General features: G+C 45.6%; 1 protein-coding gene across 50 annotated transcripts in view; it reads left to right on the forward strand.

Moving 5' to 3' along the window:
* Positions 1 to 246: 246 nt before the first annotated feature.
* PUM1 (pumilio RNA binding family member 1) overlaps positions 247 to 20,424 on the forward strand; it is a 136,979-nt gene continuing 116,801 nt past the window's right edge. For 23 of the 50 annotated variants that reach the window (XM_009452446.3, XM_001157169.5, XM_009452426.3 and 20 more), the window contains exons 1-2: positions 247 to 559; positions 6,578 to 6,951. In XM_009452446.3, the coding sequence (XP_009450721.1) occupies positions 6,589 to 6,951 (363 nt within the window). In that variant the 5' untranslated portion in view covers positions 247 to 559; positions 6,578 to 6,588. The remainder of the gene's footprint in view (positions 560 to 6,577; positions 6,952 to 20,424) is intronic. The other 27 variants (XM_063803789.1, XM_063803791.1, XM_063803845.1 and 24 more) reach the window with 3 other exon arrangements.

Raw genomic sequence — 20,424 nt, forward strand, 5'->3', positions numbered from 1 at the left:
ATTTAAATAAGGCCGCAGAGCTAGAAAGCTGCAGAGAAGGGGTTTGAACCCTGCACCTCTGGGGCCAGGGCAGTGCGGGTGGCCGTCCGCGAACCCTGCTGGCTGTGGTGCTCGGGGGCAAGCTTGCGAGGGCGCGGCGGGCGCGAGGAGCGCGTCCGAGACTCGGTGGAACGTCCCCGGCGCGACCCCGCGTGCCCAGCTCCAGGCCGTGTTCTCCCAGGTGCGGGCCGGCGGGACCCCGCCTTCGGCCCTGGCGGCGCGCGCTCGCCTAGCGGGCGGGCACTCGCGCGCAGCGTTTGTGTTGCCTGCGAGTTTCCCGAGTTCACACAGGCCCTGGGTTGGCATGGCAACCAGGCAACCTGTTCCAGAGCCGCCAGCCTTCTCCGCACATGCCGCTGCCACCGCCGGGGCCGGGGCCGGAGCCTATCCCAGGATGCACCGCGCCAGCCCAGTCCCCAGTGGGCCGCCATGTTGTCGGAGTGAAAGGTAAGGGGGAGCGAGAGCGCCAGAGAGAGAAGATCGGGGGGCTGAAATCCATCTTCATCCTACCGCTCCGCCCGTGAGTATCCGCACCCCACCGGCCCCAAACGCTGCTCCGGACCCCTAACGAGCAGATTGTCCCTTCATATTGGTGTTTGAGAGTGGTTGTGGGGGTGAGAAGGGCTTTGGAAAAGCCGCCGGGGCCCTGGCTGAGGCTTCTCACTCGCTGTTCCTCGTACATGTTTTGGAGTCAGCAGCAAGGCCCCTATTGTTATCAAAGGAGGGAGGGGGTGGGGATCGGGGTCGAAGCTAGGAAAATGCTGGGGGGTTAGGCCCGAGCCCAGGGCGTAGACTTGCCTCTACATTTTTGCCCGGCCCTGTTGGGAACCACCGAAGATTGATGTTGCCATTCGGGTTGCTTTTTTTGATGGGTTTGCGAAGCCCCGAGTCTTCTGTGTGGCCATGAAGTGTAATTCTGTGCCACCCCTATTTCTTCGACTTCTTGAGCTTCCGTGGCAGCGCCGGAGGAGGAGGAACAATAAATCGCTTTAGAAGCAGCCGTGGCCCTTGTCCACAGGCGAGATTCACCGTGGGGGAACTTTGCGAGCCTTAAATGTGGAGAAGTGGCAATCAGGAAGTTTCAGAATGCTTTTTAGGCTCCTGGGTGCTGTGGCCTTTTGTTTCCGTGTGAGCTTGTGTTTTTGGTGGGTTCTTCCTCTTTGAGCCTCCCGGTGTTGGTGTCTCTCTTCACTCAAAGAGGGGTTCACCCCTTGCTAGTAGGAAAATCTAGATACACAATACTAGTTTTAGTCCTCACAAACATGCTTGGTAAACATAGATCATTTGTTTTACTTGTCAGTACCATTCCCACGTCAAGTGAGGAATACACTCCTGTAACTTTTCTCTCCTATAGCCCCCTCCCGCCCCCGCTGAAAAAACAAAGCCAGAAACCCACACACAGCATTACCAGAGAAGGCTTTATTCTCCCGTAACTTAGATTGTTACCTTTTATTGTTCAATTAAGAAAACACTGTTCTCAGCCCTCGATACCATTTTGCTCAATTCCTGTTATTACTGGGATTAATTAAGAATAAGATTTTATGAAGCTTTTCCTGGGTTCTGTTTTAAAGTCAGTTAACTTCTGAAACAATAGGCTTAGCATTTTGTTTCTTGAAAGCACCTAAAAACTTACTAAGGCCCAACCCCAAGAAATGTGGCTTCTGATGCAGTTTTCGTAAGCAAAATAAACATTTTGACCCTTTGCTAATTTTAACTTTATAAAACACTGGGGGGCTGTTGATTCTTTATCTGGGCTCTTGGGAAACGCTCTCCGGATTCTGAACTTTGAGTTAGTGTTTTGCTTTAGCGACAATTGAATTAATTTTGTTCAAGGCCACAGCTTTTTGAAGTTGGAATTTGTTTAGTTTAGGTTTGAGATGAACTGTTCTAAGATAAATTTATGACCACAGAATGTTTGTTAAGTGTGGTAAAAATAAACACCTTTTAAACCACTAAGCATTTTAGTAAAAGGTGAGCCTTGGAAATAAAGTAAACCGTGTTCCTTTGAATTCAACTCAATTAGTGATATTTTAAAAAACTTTGTAAACATTTGAAAGCTGTGAAAGAGTAGCTGGACTGAGCACTTCTAGTTGCTTAAAGTACTTATAAGGTGTCATTTGATAAAAATCACATTTTAAATGCTACACGTAAGTTTTTAGTGAGCTTTTCTGATATTTAGGATACTGAGTTTTTAATTTTTGTGCCGTATTTGCCAAAATACTACAAAACTACCCAAGATAACATGTTAATTGCTTAGGTATTTGCTCACTTTTAAACTGTTCTGCCAGGTTTTCTCTGGTTTGAGAAACTGCCTTGCCTCTTTAGGTAAAGCAGGAAGTCTTAGGGCATACAGATAGCTTTACAAAAGCCAATTGTTTCGTTTGAACATTTTTATAGGAGTCTTTCGTTTCCCCCATTCCTTTTAGAATGAAGGTGTGTGTCAGTGATAAACTCCTCTTTTATGTGGATATTCTTTGTTAGATAACTTTTTTCTTTTAAAAATTTTTATTTGTATAATTTGTGAGGTACAAGTGTAATTTGTACATGCGTGTATTGCGTAGTGGTGAAGCCAGGGCTTTTTGTGTGTCCATCACTGGAATAACGTACATTGTCCTCCTTAGGTGATCTCTCATTATCCTTCTCTCAGCCTCCTAGATAACTACTTTGAGAAGGCTTTTATTTCAGAAAAGATTGCATTTGCTGTTTTAGGAATTCTGTTAGGGACTGGAGTTGCCTTAACTAGGGGTAACTAAATTCTAAGAGTCTTAAGCACGATGACTTTAAATTTACCAAAAACTTTTATATTTATCTCATTTTCATTAAGAAAAACCCAAAACATTGAGAGTCATAGAGGAAGGATTTCTTTCATTTTCTAGATGAGGAAACAGGTTGTTGGTTTAGTGAAAGAACTTGGGTTTTGGAACTCTTGGCCTGCTCTAGAACAAAGATTGTTAGGTCGAGATTTCCTTTTAGAACAGAATGGGACTGTCTAGTATTGGTACTAAGAGAGTAATGAATTCTTTAAAAAACCAAGCAGGGAGGCATTAGGCTGGTTTGCACTTTTGAAAGACCGATGGTGAAACCGGGCTATGACTTTTTGGTTTTGGTACTTGAGCATGGACTAGTGTCTAGGTTAGACTACTCCAGTACCCTGCTAAGGTTCTGATGGATTGGAATTCTTAACCTAGACTAGGCATTTCCAAATTAGGCTTTAAACAAATTACAAATTCCATTGTGTCTTCTTAGGCTGGCTTCAAAAACATGAATTTAGTTGTGAGAAGCAAATGCTACTTTATCAGAAGGTTTATTTATTCAACAGAGAGATAGTAGATTTGTTAGTCATGTGTTTTTGAAGCATCACAGTGGGGGTTGGGAGAAGAGATAAAGCATTTGTAGCAGTAGACTGTTAGGCTGATGGCTTTGAAATTAGACCGTGGCTGTGGACAGGTGTGTCCTAATTGGTAACTGATTTATTTACTTTGTAGCTTTTTTTTTTTTTTTTTTGAGATGGAGTCTCACTCTGTCGTCCAGGCTGGAGTGCAGTGGCTTGATCTCGGCTCACTGCAACCTCCGCCTCCTGGGTTCAAGCGATTCTTCTGCCTCAGCCTCCCGAGGAGCTGGGACTACAGGCGCGTGCCACCACACCTGGCTACTTTTTATATTTTTAGTAGAGACGGGGTTTCAGCATATTGGCCAGGCTGGTCTGGAATTCTGACCTGGAGATGCGCCTGCCTCCGCCTCCCAAAGTGCTGGGATTACAGGCGTAAGCCACTGTGCCCGGACACTTTGTAGCATTTTTTAAAAGCACCCACAGGCTGGCAAGTGTTCTATCTTAAGTACAGATACAGTTTTTGATTTTAAGGAACTTTAATGTTTCATAGTAACATTTGAGGGATTCTTTGTTGGTCTTCCAGAGGAGTAGAGGATACAAATGAGACATATTGTTGAGTTACTCCTGCAAGGGGTTAGTAGAAAGAAGTAAGCTTGGGAACGATTAGGGTTTGAATCCTTTCTCTGCTACTTGCTAGTTGAATGGCCTTGGAAACATCCCATTTTCCTCCTGTACCTTAGTGTTTTCATTTGTAAAATAGAAATAATAATGGCTACCTTTCAATGCTTTTGTGATGAGACAATGTCTGCGATATATTCGTTAACACTATTACCGTGTTGAAGCTTCTGTTTGTTTGTTTTTGAGACAGGAACTCACTCTGTCGCCCAAGCGGGTGTGCAGCCTCCTGCTCCTGGGCTCAAATGATCCTCCCACCTCAGCCTCCCTAGTAGCTGGGACTATAGGCACATGCCACCATGCCTGGCTAATTATTTTTAGTAGAGATAGGTCTTGCTATGTTGCCCAGGCTGGTCTTGAACTCCTGGGCTCAAGCTGTCTGCCCACCTCAGCCTCCCAAAGTGCTGGGATTGTAGGTATGAGCCACCACACCCAGCTGAGGCTTCTGGTTTGTATAGTGAGGCTTTCTTTTTTTTTTATAATTTAAAAAAATTATTTTATTTATTTATTTATTTTGAGACAGAGTCTCGCTCTGTCGCCCGGCTGGAGCACAGTGGTGTGACCTCTGCCTCCCTGGTTCAAGTGATTCTCCTGCCTCAGCCTCCCCAGTAGCTGGGATTACAGGCGCGTGCCACCAAGCCTGGCTAATTTCTGTGTTTTCAGTAGAGTCGGGGTTTCACCATGTTAGCCAGGATGGTCTTGATCTCCTGACCTCATGATCCACCAGCCTCGGCCTCCCAAAGTGCTGGGATTACAGGCATGAGCTACCGTGCCCAACCTCCATTGGCCTTCTTAGAGCCTTATTTTTTAATAAAATAATAGAGATGGGGGTCCCACTGTGTTGCCTAGGCTGGTCTTAAGCTCCTGGCTCAAGCGATTCTCCCTGCCTAAGTCTCCGAAGGTGCTGGGATGACAGGAGTGAGCCACTGTGCCCAGCCTGTAGTGAGGCTTTCTACACTAATATGAAGTGTTTAAATTTGGTTTGGTCTCTCATCCTGTTTATAGTAGTTGAAGTACTAATGGCATAATGTGATTACAGTTAATAGTTGTAAGTTACTGGTAAAAATATTAATGCTTTTAAAAATCAGTGACAACTGAGGAGAGGGCTTAGGCTAAAAGCATTCTGCTGCTGTTCTTGGTCAGAGGGTTTTATTGTTTCTTTAAGAAATATCCTATCAATATATTGGAGGTTTTATTTATTTATTTATTTATTTACTGAAACAGAGTCTCGATTTGTCGCCCAGGCTGGAGTGCAGTGGTGCGATCTTGGCTCACTGCAACCTCTGCCTCCCGGGTTCAAACGATTCTCCTGCCTCAGCTTCCCAAGTAGTTGGGATTAAAAGTGTGCACCACCACACCCAGTTAATTTTTGTATTTCCAGTAGAGATGGGGTTTCATAATGTTGGCCAGGCTGGTCTCGAACTCCTGACCTCAAGTGATACACCCGTCTTGGCCTCCGAAGTGTTGGGATTATAGGCGTGAGCCACCTCGCCTGGCCAATATGTTGGACACTTTAAGGGATCCTTTCAAATTACACAATCTGAGCCATTGCTACTTATATATGGGTTTAGGCTTTTGTTTAGTTATTAGCATATGTCTGCTCCAGCTGTAAAGTTGTGATTGATTGATTGATTGATTGATTGATTTTTTGAGAGAGAGTCTCGCTCTGTCACCCAGGTTGGAGTACAGTGGCATGATCTCGGCTCACTGCAACCTTTGCCTCCTGGATTCAAGCCATTCTCCTGCCTCAGCCTCCCGAGTAGCTGGGATTACAGGTGCCCAGCACTATACCTGGCTAATTTTTATATTTTTAGTAGAGATGGGGTTTCACCATGTTGGCCAGGCTGGTCTTGAACTCCTGACGTCAGGTGATCCACCCACTTTGGCCTCCCAAAGTGCTGGGATTACAGGCATGAGCCACCACACCCGGCTGAAGTTGTGATAGTTTTAAAAAGGCTTTTGGGGCTGGGCGCGGTGGCTCACGCCTGTAATCCCAGCACTTCCGGAGGCCGAGGTGGGTAGATCACCTGAGGTCGGGAGTTCGAGACCAGCCTGGCCAACATGGTGAAACCCCGTCTCTACTAAAAATACAAAAAATTAGCCGCCCGTGGTGGTGGGTGCCTGTAGTACCAGCTACTCGGGAGGCTGAGGCAGGAGAGTCGCTTGAGTCTAGGAGGCGGAGGCTGTAGTGAGCCGAGATCGCGTCATTGCACCCTAGCCTGGGCAACAGGGGCAAAACTCTGTCTCAAAAAAAAAAAGCTTTTGTTCATTTAAAAACTGTCAGTTGGTTTGAGGTATAAGTAAGTTGGGTAGACTGATAGAAGTCTAATTCTGTATTGCTACGTGTTGGTTAACAACATAAACTTCTCTGAAGTGGTAGTATTGAGTTCTGATCCCAATACCTTGCCAGAGTGCATGCCACCAACGACATTTATTTATTGTTAAAAGACATGGGGTTCATGTTTTTATCTTAGTGTGTTTTATGTTTCAAAAGATGGAAATATTAAATATTTGTAACCTGTTTGTCCTTAGGTGTTGGTGGAATGAGCGTTGCATGTGTCTTGAAGAGAAAAGCAGTGCTTTGGCAGGACTCTTTCAGCCCCCACCTGAAACATCACCCTCAAGAACCAGCTAATCCCAACATGCCTGTTGTTTTGACATCTGGAACAGGGTCGCAAGCGCAGCCACAACCAGCTGCAAATCAGGCTCTTGCAGCTGGGACTCACTCCAGCCCTGTCCCAGGATCTATAGGAGTTGCAGGCCGTTCCCAGGACGACGCTATGGTGGACTACTTCTTTCAGAGGCAGCATGGTGAGCAGCTTGGGGGAGGAGGAAGTGGAGGAGGCGGCTATAATAATAGCAAACATCGATGGCCTACTGGGGATAACATTCATGCAGAACATCAGGTAAAAAAAAGTTCACTATTTCAGCTTTGACATTCCTTTATAATCACTGTCCACTTAGGATATCTGCTTTCAATGAATGTCTTTAAAAACTTAAATTGCTGATTTCATTTGGTACAAACAGTTACTTACTTGTTTTAAAGGTTGATCATTGTAATACTGTTACTGGGTCATTTATCATTCTGGTGCTAAATAGTAAATAGCCAATTCATTCATTCATTCATTCATTTGAGACAGAGTCTTGCTCTGTCACCCAGGCTGGAGTGTAGTCGCCTGATCTCGGCTTGATCTCGGCTCACTGCAGCTGCTGCCTCCCAGGTTCAAGCAGTTCTCCTGCCTCAGCCTCCTGAGTAGCTGGGACTACAGGTGTGCACCACCACGCCTGGCTGATTATGTATTTTCAGTAGAAACAGGGTTTCACCATGTTGGCCAGGCTGGCCTCGAACTCCTGACCTCAAGTGATCTGCCCGCTTTGGCCTCCCAAAGTGCTGGGATTACAGTTGTGAGCCACCCACGCCCGGCCTATAGAATGCATTTTTTTTTTTTTTTAAGGCGGAGTCTCACTCTGTTGCCCAGGCTGGAGTGCAGTGGCGCGATCTCTGCTCACTGCAAGCTCCGCCTCCCAGGTTCACGCCATTCTCCTGCCTCAGCCTTCCGAGTAGCTGGGACTACAGGTGCCCGCACCATGCCTGGCTAATTTTTTGTATTTTTTTTGGTAGAGACGGGGTTTCACTGTGTTAGCCAGGATGGTCTCTATCTCCTGACCTCGTGATCCACCCATCTCGGCCTCGCAAAGTGCTGGGATTACAGGTGTGAGCCACTGCGCCCGGCCTACAACGCATTTTTAAGAACACTTTTTTTGGAACAAAGGATTCTTTTTTTTACTGTTGACATAAGAACTGCTAGGGTTGTTTATAGGACAGATACATATTTTTGAATCTTTTCTCTTGGGTGTGGGTGACTTGATTTTAAGATATTGTAGTTGAAAGTAGGGGGAAGTTGATAACATCAGCTGCTCAAGTGAAATTTATTTGAAATGGGACTGATATATTGTGTCAGAGAGAAGTGGTTGTGGCTTTTAGGTTTTAACCACCTTTGTCCTCTTGTTATTGTTTAATTTTTAATTTTAACATGTTCAGTCTTATTAATCTAAAACCATAGTGGGAATCATAGCATGTTTTACTGAGAAGAGAGGTTAGCCTTATCCATGTTTCCTGATTTCTTGATAATGACCAACCAAAAGATTAGACTGTTTTGATCAGGGTATTCTTTGAAATTGGGTATAGGTTGAATTTGGAAAGGTTCATTTTGTGTCACCCGTCAGTACTGATTAGCGAGAGCTGACATTTTTCATTAGGCTTCTAGTGCTTCTGTTTTACTTCAGAAAAAATCAGGTACAAACATACTTGGAAGTCTGATTTTATTATACTTCCTCTGATCCCCCCAAAAGTGAACCATAGTTTTTTTTTTTTTTTTTTTTGAGATGGAGTCTCGCTCTGTCGCCCAGGCTGGAGTGCAGTGGCACAATCTCGGCTCACTGCATCCTCCCCCTCCCAGGTTTAAGCAATTCTCCTGCCTTACCCTCCCGAGTAGCTGGGATTACAGGCACCCACCTCCATGCCTGGCTAATTTTTGTATTTTTAGCAGAGAGAGGGTTTCACCATGTTGGCCGGGCTGGTCTTGAACTCCTGACCTCGAGTGATCCACCTGCCTCAGCCTCCCAAAGTGCTGGGATTACAGGTGTGAGCCACCATGCCCAGCCTTTTTTTTTTTTCTTTTTCTTTTCTTTTTTTTTTTTTTTTGAGACAAGGTCTGGCTCTGTCATCCAGGCTGGAGTGTGGTGATATTATATTGGCTCACTGCAACCACGGTCTCCCTGGTTCAAGCGATCCTCCCACCCCAGTCTCCTGAGTAGCTGGGATACAGGTGTGCAACACTACACCCGGCTACTTTTGTATTTTTTTTTTTTTTTAGTCTTTTTTTTTCTTTTTTATTGATCATTCTTGGGTGTTTCTCGCAGAGGGGGATTTGGCAGGGTCACAGGACAATAGTGGAGGGAAGGTCAGCAGATAAACAAGTGAACAAAGTTCTCTGGTTTTCCTAGGCAGAGGACCCTGCGGCCTTCCGCAGTGTTTGTGTCCCTGGGTACTTGAGATTAAGGAGTGGTGATGACTCTTAACGAACATGCTGCCTTCAAGCATCTGTTTAACAAAGCACATCTTGCACTGCCCTTAATCCATTCAACCCTGAGTGGACACAGCACATGTTTCAGAGAGCACAGGGTTGGGGGTAAGGTCACAGATCAACAGGATCCCAAGGCAGAAGAATTTTTCTTAGTACAGAACAAAATGAAAAGTCTCCCATGTCTACCTCTTTCTACACAGACACAGCAACCATCCGATTTCTCAATCTTTTCCCCACCTTTCCCCCCTTTCTATTCCACAAAACCGCCATTGTCTTCATGGCCCGTTCTCAATGAGCTGTTGAGTACACCTCCCAGATGGGGTGGTGGCCGGGCAGAGGAGCTCCTCACTTCCCAGTAGGGGCGGCCGGGCAGAGGCGCCCCTCACCTCCCGGACGGGGCGGCTGGCCGGGCGGGGGGCTGACCCCCCCCACCTCCCTCCCTACTTTTGTATTTTTTGTAGAGACGGGGTTTTGCCATGTTGGCCAGGCTCTACTTTGAGCCCAGGCTCAAAGTGATCCACCTGCCTTGGACTCCCAGAGTGCTGGGATTGCAAGTGTGAGCCACTGCATCTGACCAGTTCTTTACTATAGTAGAAACAAAGACAGGCTGGGTGCAGTGGCTCATGCCTGTAATCCCAGCACTTTGGGAGGCCGAGGTGGGTGGATCACCTGAGGTACGGAGTTCGAGACCAGCCTGACCAACATGGTGAAACCCTGTCTCTACTAAAAATGCAGAAATTAGCCAGGTGTGGTGATGCATGCCTGTAATCCCAGCTACTTGGAAGGCTGAGGCAGGAGAGTCACTTGAACCTGGGACAGGGAGTTTGCAGTGAGCTGAGATCTTGCCATTGCACTCCAGCCTAGGCAATGGGTGAAACTCCATCTCAAAAAAATAAAGTAAAAAATTAGCTGGGCGTGGGGGCACATGCCTGTGTTTCCAGCTGCTTGGGAGGCTGAGGTGGAAGGATTGCTTGAGCCTGGGTGGCAGAAGTTGCAGTGAACAGAGATCATGCCACTGCACTTCAGCCTGGGCAACAGAGTGGGACCCTGTCTCAAAAAAAAAAAAAAAAAAAAAAGAAAAGAAAAGAAAAAGAAGGTTTTCAGCTGTAAGGCTGAAAGAAGGCTCACCCCTGCAATCCCAACACTTTGGGAGGTCAAGGCAGGTGGATCACCTGAGGTCAGGAGTTCAAGACCAGCCTGGCCAACATGGTGAAACCCCGTCTCTACTAATAATACAAAAAAATTAGCCTGGCATGGTGGTGCACACCTGTAATCCCAGCTCCTTGGGAGGCTGAGGCAGGAGAATCGCTTGAACCCGGGAGGTGGAGGTTGCAGTGAGCAGAGATCACACCATTGCACTCCAGCCTGAGTGACAAGAGCGAAACTCTGTCTCCAAAAAAAGAAAAAAGAAAGATTTTGTCTTTCTTTGGGATGAAGATATGCACAGAATTTGGTGACTGAATTAGAAATCTTATATCCTGGAAAGATGAAGTAATGGAGGAAAAGTACAGAGTGCCTCTGGTTTGGGACACAGTGATTACATTTGATAGGACACCTGTTGAGTTTGAGGTAGAAGCAGAATATCTAGGTGTATACTGTAGGCAGCTCTACCTGTAGCAGGAAATCAAGGTAGGAGGTATTTTATTTGGGTGGCATCTGTGTAGTGGGGCAAAAACAAACCCTGTAATCTCTGTACTATTTGGCTAAATGTTATTTAAAAATCATAAACACTGGTTTTTTAAAATCTGTAATAAAGATCTATAAGATCTTTTGTTGTGTTTCCTAATGATAGACTGATGGGTGGAAGCTGAAAGGAGAGTCAAGGTGCCTGGCAGTTTCTTTGCTAGGTGAGCAAATCAAACTCTAGGTCAGTCCTTGGCAGAGCTCTAAGATCTGATTATTGCTGTGCAAGTTAAGAAGCGTTTATTGAAGGCTTACTCAGGCCTCTGTCTTACACTGAGCCCTATCATAAGGAATCACATCTGACTTACTGAGCAGTTTTATCCAGGTCAGTTAGCAAACTTGAGTTAATAATAGTAAATGGCAAAACCTGTTTCCCACTCAGGTGGCCTAAACCAGTGACCTTGGAATTGGCATTCATCATTACAACACAATTCTTTGGGCTGGACACATGAAATAATGAACAAGGTTGGGGAACTCAGGGTAGTTGGTATATTGCAGTTGTGGACCACCCACAGGTTACTTTTCTGTAGTCGTTATAGTGTATTGTACTGGTTTTAGTGTTGTTCTCACCTTCTGGACTGAACTATTCTAGATCAGAGACTTGTGTTTTTCATGCCCCTTTTCCAGGAGGTATTATGAAACTTTCGTGTTGATTGAATGAGGGAAGACGAGAGGTTCTTCAGTTTTGCGCTCAGGTAAAGGAGTGGGTCTTACAGCTCAGTCATCCTGCTGGGAAACACATGGCAACAGGTAGAGGCCACTTGATAGGCAGCTGTGCTAAGGGTAGTATAATTGAAGAGCAAAGGGGCACATCTCTAGGTGGAGAATCTCTGCCCTTATTAGCCACTGTTACGGATAGGAGGTGTAAGAGGGTGCCTGATCTGTCATGTGGGTCAGAGTGAAAAAGAGGTTGAGAACCACTGATGATAACGGAAACATTTATATGTTCTAGGCATTGGGCTATTGTATTTCCTATATATAATCCTTACAGCAATCCTATGAAGGAGATAAATACCCTTTTTTGAAAAGTGAGAAACTGAGGCTTTGTTACCAGGTAATACCTGGTTTTTGAAATCAGTCTTTGATTCCAATGTCCACGTTCTAGATCTATTTCTGCTTCCCTAGGCAAGATAAACCAGACAAAACTATGCAACCAAGTGGCACATTACAGGGCCAAAGAATTGTTTTGCCATAATTTTGCTTGAAATTTAGAGACTGTAAACTTAATAATGAGATGAATACAAATGTTGACCATTCTCCTATAATTGCAGGAGTACTTGACCCCAACTCCCAAAAGCAGTAATGGTAAAGTCCATTTTTCTTCAGTTCTGTTTTTTATTACATATGTGTTCTAAGTGGTAATGTGGATGGAAAATTATCTCTGTAGAGACAGAATGACTCAATATAAAGTGATCCTATTGCCAGCTCATTCTAACCTACCACTGGGCCTTTTTTTTTTTTTTTTTTAGTGGCCCTTTGGCATAATGGAACAAAGTTTGAGATCGAATTGGCAGGATGCTTTCACTAGTGAACTAGTGAAGTAAAGAATATCACAGGCTGTGATGCCAGTAGCATTGGAGGGAGGGGAACTCTTTGTCATGCCAGGTACTTTATTTCTCTCATAATTACTCCCATTTAAGAGCAATTGCTTTTACACTTTTTTCTTTTTATTTATTGAGACAGGGCTTCACTCCTGTTGCCGAGGCTGGAGTGCAATGGGCACCATCTAGGCTCACTGCAACCTCTGCCTCCTCGGCTCAAGCGATTCTTCTGCCTTAGCCTCCCTATCCTGGGACCACAGGCACATGTCACAACACCTAGCTCATCTTCGTATTTTTTGTAGAGGTGGAGTTTTGCCATGCTCAGGCTGGTCTCAAACTCCTTTGTTTTTTTTGTTTTTTTGAAATAAAGTCTTGCTCTGTAGTCCAGGCTGGAGTGCAGTGACGCGATCTCAGCTCACTGCAACCTCCGCCTCCTGGGTTCAAGTGATTCTCCTGCCTCAGTCTCCCCAGTAGCTGGGACTACAAGTGTGCACCACCACGCCCGGCTAATTTTGTATTTTTAGTAGAGACAAGGTTTCACCATGTTGGCCAGGCTAGTCTCGAACTCCTAACCTCAGGTGATCCACCTGCCTCGGCCTCCCAAAGTGCTGGGATTATAGGCATGAGCCACTGTTCCTGGGCCACTTGTATACTTACATTAAAAAGTTTTTCATTTTTTGGCTGGACGCAGTGGCTCACACCTGTAATCGCAGCACTTTGGGAGGCTGAGGAGGGTGGATAGTTTGAGCCCCCAGGAGTTCGAGAGCAGCCTGGACAACATGGTGAGATCATGTCTCTACAAAATATACAGAAATTAGCCAGGCATGGTGGCGCTGTGCCTGTGGTCCCAGCTACTTGGAGGGCTGAGGTAGGAGGATCACTTGAGCCCAGGAGATGTAGGTTGCAGTGAGCCGAGATTGTGCCACTGCACTCCATTTTGGGTGACAGAGTTGAGACCCTGTCTCAAAAAAAAAAAGGCTTTTTTTTTTCTCAAAAAAAAAAAGGCCTCCCAAAGTGCTGGGATTACAGGCGTGAGCCACTGCGCCCGGCAGAGAGCCCTCATTTTTGGGCCAAATTGAGGTCTTCGGAGGGAAGTGAGGGAAAGAAGTCTCATGAAAAAAAATTTTTTTTTGCCTGTAAAATTATACCCATAGTATACAATTAAGATAATGTGGACTGGGCGTGGTGGCTCACGCCTGTACTCCCAGCACTTTGGGAGGCTGAGGCAGGTGGATCACGAGGTCAGGTGTTTGAGATGAGACCAGCCAACATGGTGAAACCCTGTCTCTACTAAAAATACAAAAATTAGCCAGGTGTGGTGGCACATGCCTGTAATCCCAGCTACTCAGGAGAGGCAAGAAAATCACTTGAATCGGGGGCAGAGGTTGCAGTGAGCCGAGATCCCGCCACTGCATTCCAGCCTGGGTGACAGAGGGAGACTCCGTCTCAAAAAAAAAAAAAAAGATGATGGATATTGGGCCAGGCGTGGTGGCTTATGCCTGTAATCCCAGCACTTTTGGAGGCCGAGGTGGGCGGATCACTTGAGGCCAGGAGTTCGAGACTAACCTGGGCAACATGATGAAACCCCGTGTCTACTAAAAATACAAAAATTAGCCGGGCGTCGTGGCACGTTACTGTAATTCCAGCTGCTCGAGAGGCTGAGGCATGAGAATTGCTCTAACCCGGGAAGCAGGGCAGAGGTTGCAGTGAGCTGAGATCGCACAACTGCGCTCCAGCCTGGGCGACAGAGCAAGGCTCTGTCTCAAAAAAAAAAAAAAAAGATAATGGATATGGAGCAAAATACTAGAAAACAAAGCTGGGTACATTGGCTCCTGCCTCTAATCCCAGATACTCGGGAGGCTGGGTCAGGAGGGTTGCTTGAGGCCAGGAGTTTGAGACCAGCCTGGGCAATATAGTGAGACACTGTATCTACAATAAAAAGGAAAAAAATTAGCTGGGCATGGTGGCATATGCCTGTAGTCCTACTCAAGGGAGGATCACTTGAGCCCAGGGAGTTCAGGCACTCCAGCCTGTGTGACAGTGAGATCCTGTCTCTTTGAAAAGAAAAAAAAAAATAAAAAGGAAATTTAAAAAACAAATACTAGGAAACACTAGACACATCTTCCCACCCAAATGAGTTATGTATTTGAAAATGTTACTTATTTTGGGCTGGGCACGGTGGCTCACGCCTGTAATCCCAGCACTTTGGGAGGCCGAGGCAGGCGGATCACGAGATCAGGAGATCGAGACCATCCTGGCTAACACCGTGAAACCCTGTCTCTACTAAAAATATGAAAAATTAGCCGGGTGTGGTGGTGGGCGCCTGTAGTCCCAGCTACTCGGGAGTCTGAGGCAGGAGAATGGCATGAACCTGGGAGGTGGAGCTTGCAGTGAGCCAAGATCGCACCACTGCCCTCCAGCCTGGGCGACAGAGCAAGACTCCATCTCCAAAGAAAAAAAAAAAAGTTACTTATTTTGACAGTAATTTTTATACCTTTAGATTTTTTTCTTTCCTGAATAACATTGAAAATTTCATTACTAAAAGCCTAAGGTCAAGTCTTTGACTTGAGAGTGTTTTATTCTTGTATTGTGAAATCTGTTTTCTCTGTAAACTGCTGTGGGATAGATAAACTGGTTGATGAAATAGGGCAAAAAAATTAAAGTCGATTGGTTGAACTGTAGCCTCTGTACTGGATTATGAGGGACAGAGGTAGAAGCTTTGCCCTGGGGGGAGGGAAATTTGGAGGACAGTTCCACAGAGCTTACCCACTTTGCTTGCACTCTTTTAGCACTAGGATATATCAGTATCCACCATAGATTGACAGCCTATAGGAGATAATTCCAGAGAACCAGGCAAAAAAAATCAGTGGATGAGGCCAGGTGCAGTGGCTCATACCTATAATCCCAGCACTTTGGGAGGCCAAGGCAGGCGGATCACCTGAGGTCAGGAGTTGGAGACCAGCCTGACCAACATGGAGAAACCCCATCTCTACAAAAAATACAAAATTAGTGGGGCGTGGTGGCGCACGCCTGTAATCCCAGCTACTTGGGTGGCTGAGGCAGGAGAATTGCTTGAACCTGGGAGGCAGAGTTTGCGGTGAGCTGAGATTGTGCCATTGCACTCCACTCTGGGCAACAAGAGCGAAATGCCGTCTCAAAAAAAAAAAAAAATTCAGTGGATGAATATATTTTGACTCCACTTGCACCTTCTTTTTCTTTCACTTGGTGTGGCCATCTTACAATGATATTCTGATACCCACCCCTGACGTGTCAACCAGTCTTACTCTTCAGTGCTGTTAGTCTTTTTTTTTTTTGAAGGGTTTTAAAAATTTTATTTTTATTATACATTAAAAAAGAGCTATCATGGTTTGTTTCATTGGGGTGGATGCCTTGGATAATCCATTCAAGGAAGATCACTTCGTCCAACTTAATGCAGCCCAATTTAATGAAACCCATTTTCTTCGCTTACTGACAGAAACACTGGTGGGGCATATTGAGGCCGTAATTTGGATCAGATCTTGCTGGTCTAAGCATACGCAACAAGAGAGAGAACCCTGGCTGAATTTTTGCGAGTGGCTCCAGTAGAGCTGCTGGTGACCCATCTTGCTCTCAGGAGTGCAGTGAGACAAAAGGAAAGAGCTCCAGTTAATTTTTATACCTTGTAATTAACAGGGACTACTATGTTAAACTGGGAGGGAGCCCAAGTATTTCCCAAACTGGGGAGTCTTGACATTCCCTAGAAATGTCTTTCTGTTGTACCTGCTGATGGACTCTCTTAGACAATGAATCTTGTCTACCTGGGTAGATTGCCTTAGCATTTGTGCTAGTAGCATTTGGTTAACATGTTAAAGCTGAATAATCCATCTTTCATATTTTGTTTCTCTTACACATGTACTCTTAGAGCCTTTTCATTATGCTCAGAATTCACAAGGCTTAACATTATGTGCTTGGTCAAAGGAATCATCAGCAGGCCTTCTTCAACTATAACTTTTTCTTTTTTTTTGAGACAGAGTCTCACTTTGTCACCCACTGGCACTATCTAGGCTCACTGAAACCTCTGCCTCCTTTGTTCAAGCGATCTGGTGCCTCAGCCTCCTGAGTAGCTGGGATTACAGGGGTGTACCACCATGCCTGGCTAATTTTTGTATTTTTAGTAGAGACAGGGTTTCACCATGTTGTCCAGGCTGGTTTTAAACTCCTGGTCTCAAGCAATCCTCGCACCTTGGCCTCCCAAAGTACTGGGATTAAAAGTGTGAGCCACGTACCTGGCCTGACTATAATTTTAACCTAGCCTGATTATAACTTTAAGAATTACCTTGTTCCAGTGTAAACAAAAGAAGTTCGGCTGGTTGCAATTGGCTCACGCCTGTAATCCCAGCACTTTGGGAGGCTGAGGTGGGCGGATCACCTGAGGTCAGGAGTTTGAGACCAGCCTGGCCAACATGGTGAAACCCCGTCTCTACTAAAAAATACAAAAATTAGCCAGGCGTGTTGGCGGGTGCCTGTGGTCCCAGCTACTTGGGAGGCTGAGGCAGGAGAATCACTTGAACCTGGGAGGCGGAGATTGCAGTGAGCTGAGATTGCACCACTGCACTCCAGCTTGGGCGACAGAGCAAGACTCTGTCTCAAAAAAAAAAAAAAGGAAGTTCAGTCAGATGCTCTTCTCTAATGCTGAATGGTACTTGATTATATATGCCTCTGAAATGGCAACTTGTAGAGATATTTATGATGTATCTTTACCTTGTTTAATTTTAGAAGGTTTTTTAAATTTAATTTTATTTTTTTGAGATGGAGTTTCATCCTTTCACCTAGGCTGGAGAGAAGTGGCAGGATCTCAGATCACTGCAACCTCTTCCTCCTGGGTTCAAGCAGTTCTCCTGCTTCAGCCTCCCAAGCAGTTGGGATTATATGTGTCCACTACCATGCCTGGCTAATTTTTTTTTTTTTTTGAGACGGAGTCTTGCTCTGTTGCCCAGGCTGGAGTGCAGTGGCGCGATCTCGGCTCACTGCAGCCTCTGCCTCCTGGGTTCAAGCACTTCTTGTGCCTTAACTTCCTGAGTAGCTGGGATTACCGGCACATGCTACCATGCCCGGCTACTTTTTCTGTTTTTAGTAGAGACGGGGTTTCACCATGTTGGCCAGGCTGGTCTCGAACTCCTGACCTCAAGTGATCCACCTGCCTCAGCCTCCCAGAGTGCTGGGATTGATTATAGGCATGAGCCACCGCCCCCAGCTAATTTTTGTAGTTTTTTGTTTTTTATTTTTTCAGACAGAGTTTCGCTGTCACCCAGGCTGGAGTGCAGTGGCACAATCTCGGCTCACTGCAACCTCCTCCTCCCAGGTTCAGGTGATTCTCCTGCCTCAGCCTCCTGAGTAGCTGAGATTATAGGCATGTGCCATCATGCCAGCTCATTTTTGTATTTTTAGTAGAGACGGGGTTTTGCCATATTGGCCAGGCTGGTCTTGAACTCCTGACCTCAGGTGATCTACCCGCCTCAGCCTCCCAAAGTGCTAGGATTACAGGCGTGAGCCACTGCGCCCGGCCTCAAAAGGTTTTTGATGTGAAATTAGTAAAAAATTGTATGATAGGTGGTAGTGAGATGTGACTATGGGAATAAAAGGTCATGATAGGAAAATAAATTGGAGTAAAGTTAGAAATATGCACCAGAATAATGGGTTATAGAATTTACCCTGATGGGCCGGGCATGGTGGCTCAAGCCTGTAATCGCAGCACTTTGGGAGGCCGAGGCAGGCGGATCATGAGGTCAGGAGATTGAGACTGTCCTGGCTAACACAGTGAAACCCCGTCTCTACTAAAAATACAAAAAATTAGCTGGGCGTGGTGGCACGCGCCTGTAGTCCCAGCTACTTGGGAGGCTGAGGCAGGAGAATTGCTTGAACTTGGGAGGCGGAGGTTGCAGTGAGCCGAGATTGCACCATTGCACTCCAGCCTGGGCGACAGAGCGAGACTCCATCTCAAAAAATAAATAAATAAATAAATAAAAATAAAAAGAAAAAAGAAAAAAGAGTTTACCTTGATGGTCCTGGTGGCTAAAGAAAAGAGGAAAGCATAATGATTCCTGAGATTCTTACTTAGAGGAAAAAACAGCAGTTAGGGAGAGTTGTGTTTGGAATTTCAGTTGTAGATGTGGTTGAAGTGCTTTGTAAACTGTAAAGTAATAAGATTTTTTTTATTTCTTTTTTTATTTTTTATTTTATTTTATTTTATTTTTTTTGAGACAGTCTCGTTCTGTTGCCCAGGCTGGAGTGCAGTGGCGCGATATCAGCTCACTGCAAGCTCTGCCTCCTGGGTTCATGTCATTCTCCTGCCTCAGCCTCCCGAGTAGCTGGGACTATAGGCGCCCGCCACCACGCCCAGCTAATTTTTGTATTTTTAATAGAGACGGGGTTTCACTGTATCAGCCAGGAGGGTCTCGATCTCCTGACCTCATGATCCACCCACCTTGGCCTCCCAAAGTGCTGGTATTACAGGCATAAGCCACTGTGTCCGGCCTTTTAAAAAGTTTTTTAGCGGAGTCTCACTCTTGTCGCCCAGGCTGTATAGTGCAGTGGTGCCATCTCAGCTCACTGCAATCTCCACCTCCTGGGTTCAAGCCATTCTAATGCCTCAGCCTCCCCAGTAGCTGGGATTACAGGCGTGTGCCAACATGCCCAGCTAATTTTTGTACTTTTAGTAGAGATGGGGTTTCACCATGTTGGCCAGGATGTCTCGAACACCTGACCTCAGGTGATCCACCCACCTCCACCTCCCAGAGTGCTGGGATTACAGGAATGAGCCACCACGCCCAGCCAGTGGGATGTTATTACTTGTTTTTCATGACACCTTTCTGTATTTTCAGAAGACACACATGTCTTTTGTGCATGTGTCCATTTTCTCTCAGGCAACAGCATTTGCTGAATACTCTGCAGGCTAAGCCTGAGTACAAAATTAGGTTTCTGGGTGTGTGGAAAGAATACTTTAACAATTAGAATCTATGTAGTTATTCACTCTTGTGAAAGGACTTAAACATTCATACAGGATGAAAGAACTGACAACATAGTGCCAGGAGAGAAGTCAGTGCTGAAGTGCTGAGGATAGGGTAAATCATCTTTTTTTTTTTTTTTTTCCTTTTGAGAGATTTCTGATCTCCTCTTTGTTTTTTACATTCAGTTTCTTTGACTTCTGGATATTGTAAAGAGCCATAATAGCACTGTGGCTTCAGCTCAGTGTGTAGTTGTTGGCTGCCCTGGCATTTTGCTCCTTGCTGTGAATGTACTCTTTTTTTGAGATTGGGTCTCTATCTGTTGCCTAGGCTGGAGTGCAATGGTGCAATCTCGGCTTACCACAGCTTCCACCTCCCGGGTTCAAGTGAGTCCTGCCACAGCCTCCTGAGTAGCTGGGACTACAGGTGTGCACCACCATGCCTGGCTAATTTTTGTATTTTTAGTACAGATGGGGTTTCACTATGTTGGCCAGGCTGATTTTTGAACCCCTGACCTTATGATCCACCCGCCTTGGCCTTCCAAAGTGCTGAGATTACAGGCGTGAGCCACTGTGCGTAGCCTGCTGTGAATATAATCTTACACCTCCATGTAAGAAGTGGTGGGGTCAGTGATTGGCAATAGGTTGGGTAAGTTTAATACTTGGGAATTTGGTTAAAGAACTTGGCCCTGAATGGTGTAAATGTGTTGGTACTTGCAGTTGGGCCTTGTGTGGTGGCTCATGCCTGTAATCCCAGCACTTTGGGAGACAGAGGTGGGTGGATCACGAGGTTAGGAGTTCGAGACCAGACTGACCAACATGCCGTGTGTGGTGGCAGGTGCCTGTAATCCCAGCTACTTAGGAGGCTGAGGCAGGAGAATCGCTTGAACCCTGAAGGCGGAAGTTACAGTCAGCCAAGATCGCACCACTGCACTCCAGCCTGAGTGACAGAGCAAGGCTCTGTCTCAAAAAAAAAAAACCCAAAAAAACAAACAAAAAAAACCCAAGAACCCCCCTGCAGTTATTAGACTTCTCCAGAGGCATGCTCTTCATGTTTTTTGTGTAATATTTTTTGAAAACTGTTGA

Source organism: Pan troglodytes, chromosome 1, assembly GCF_028858775.2.
Source record: "Pan troglodytes isolate AG18354 chromosome 1, NHGRI_mPanTro3-v2.0_pri, whole genome shotgun sequence".
In the NCBI taxonomy this organism is placed as follows: Eukaryota; Metazoa; Chordata; class Mammalia; order Primates; family Hominidae; genus Pan; species Pan troglodytes.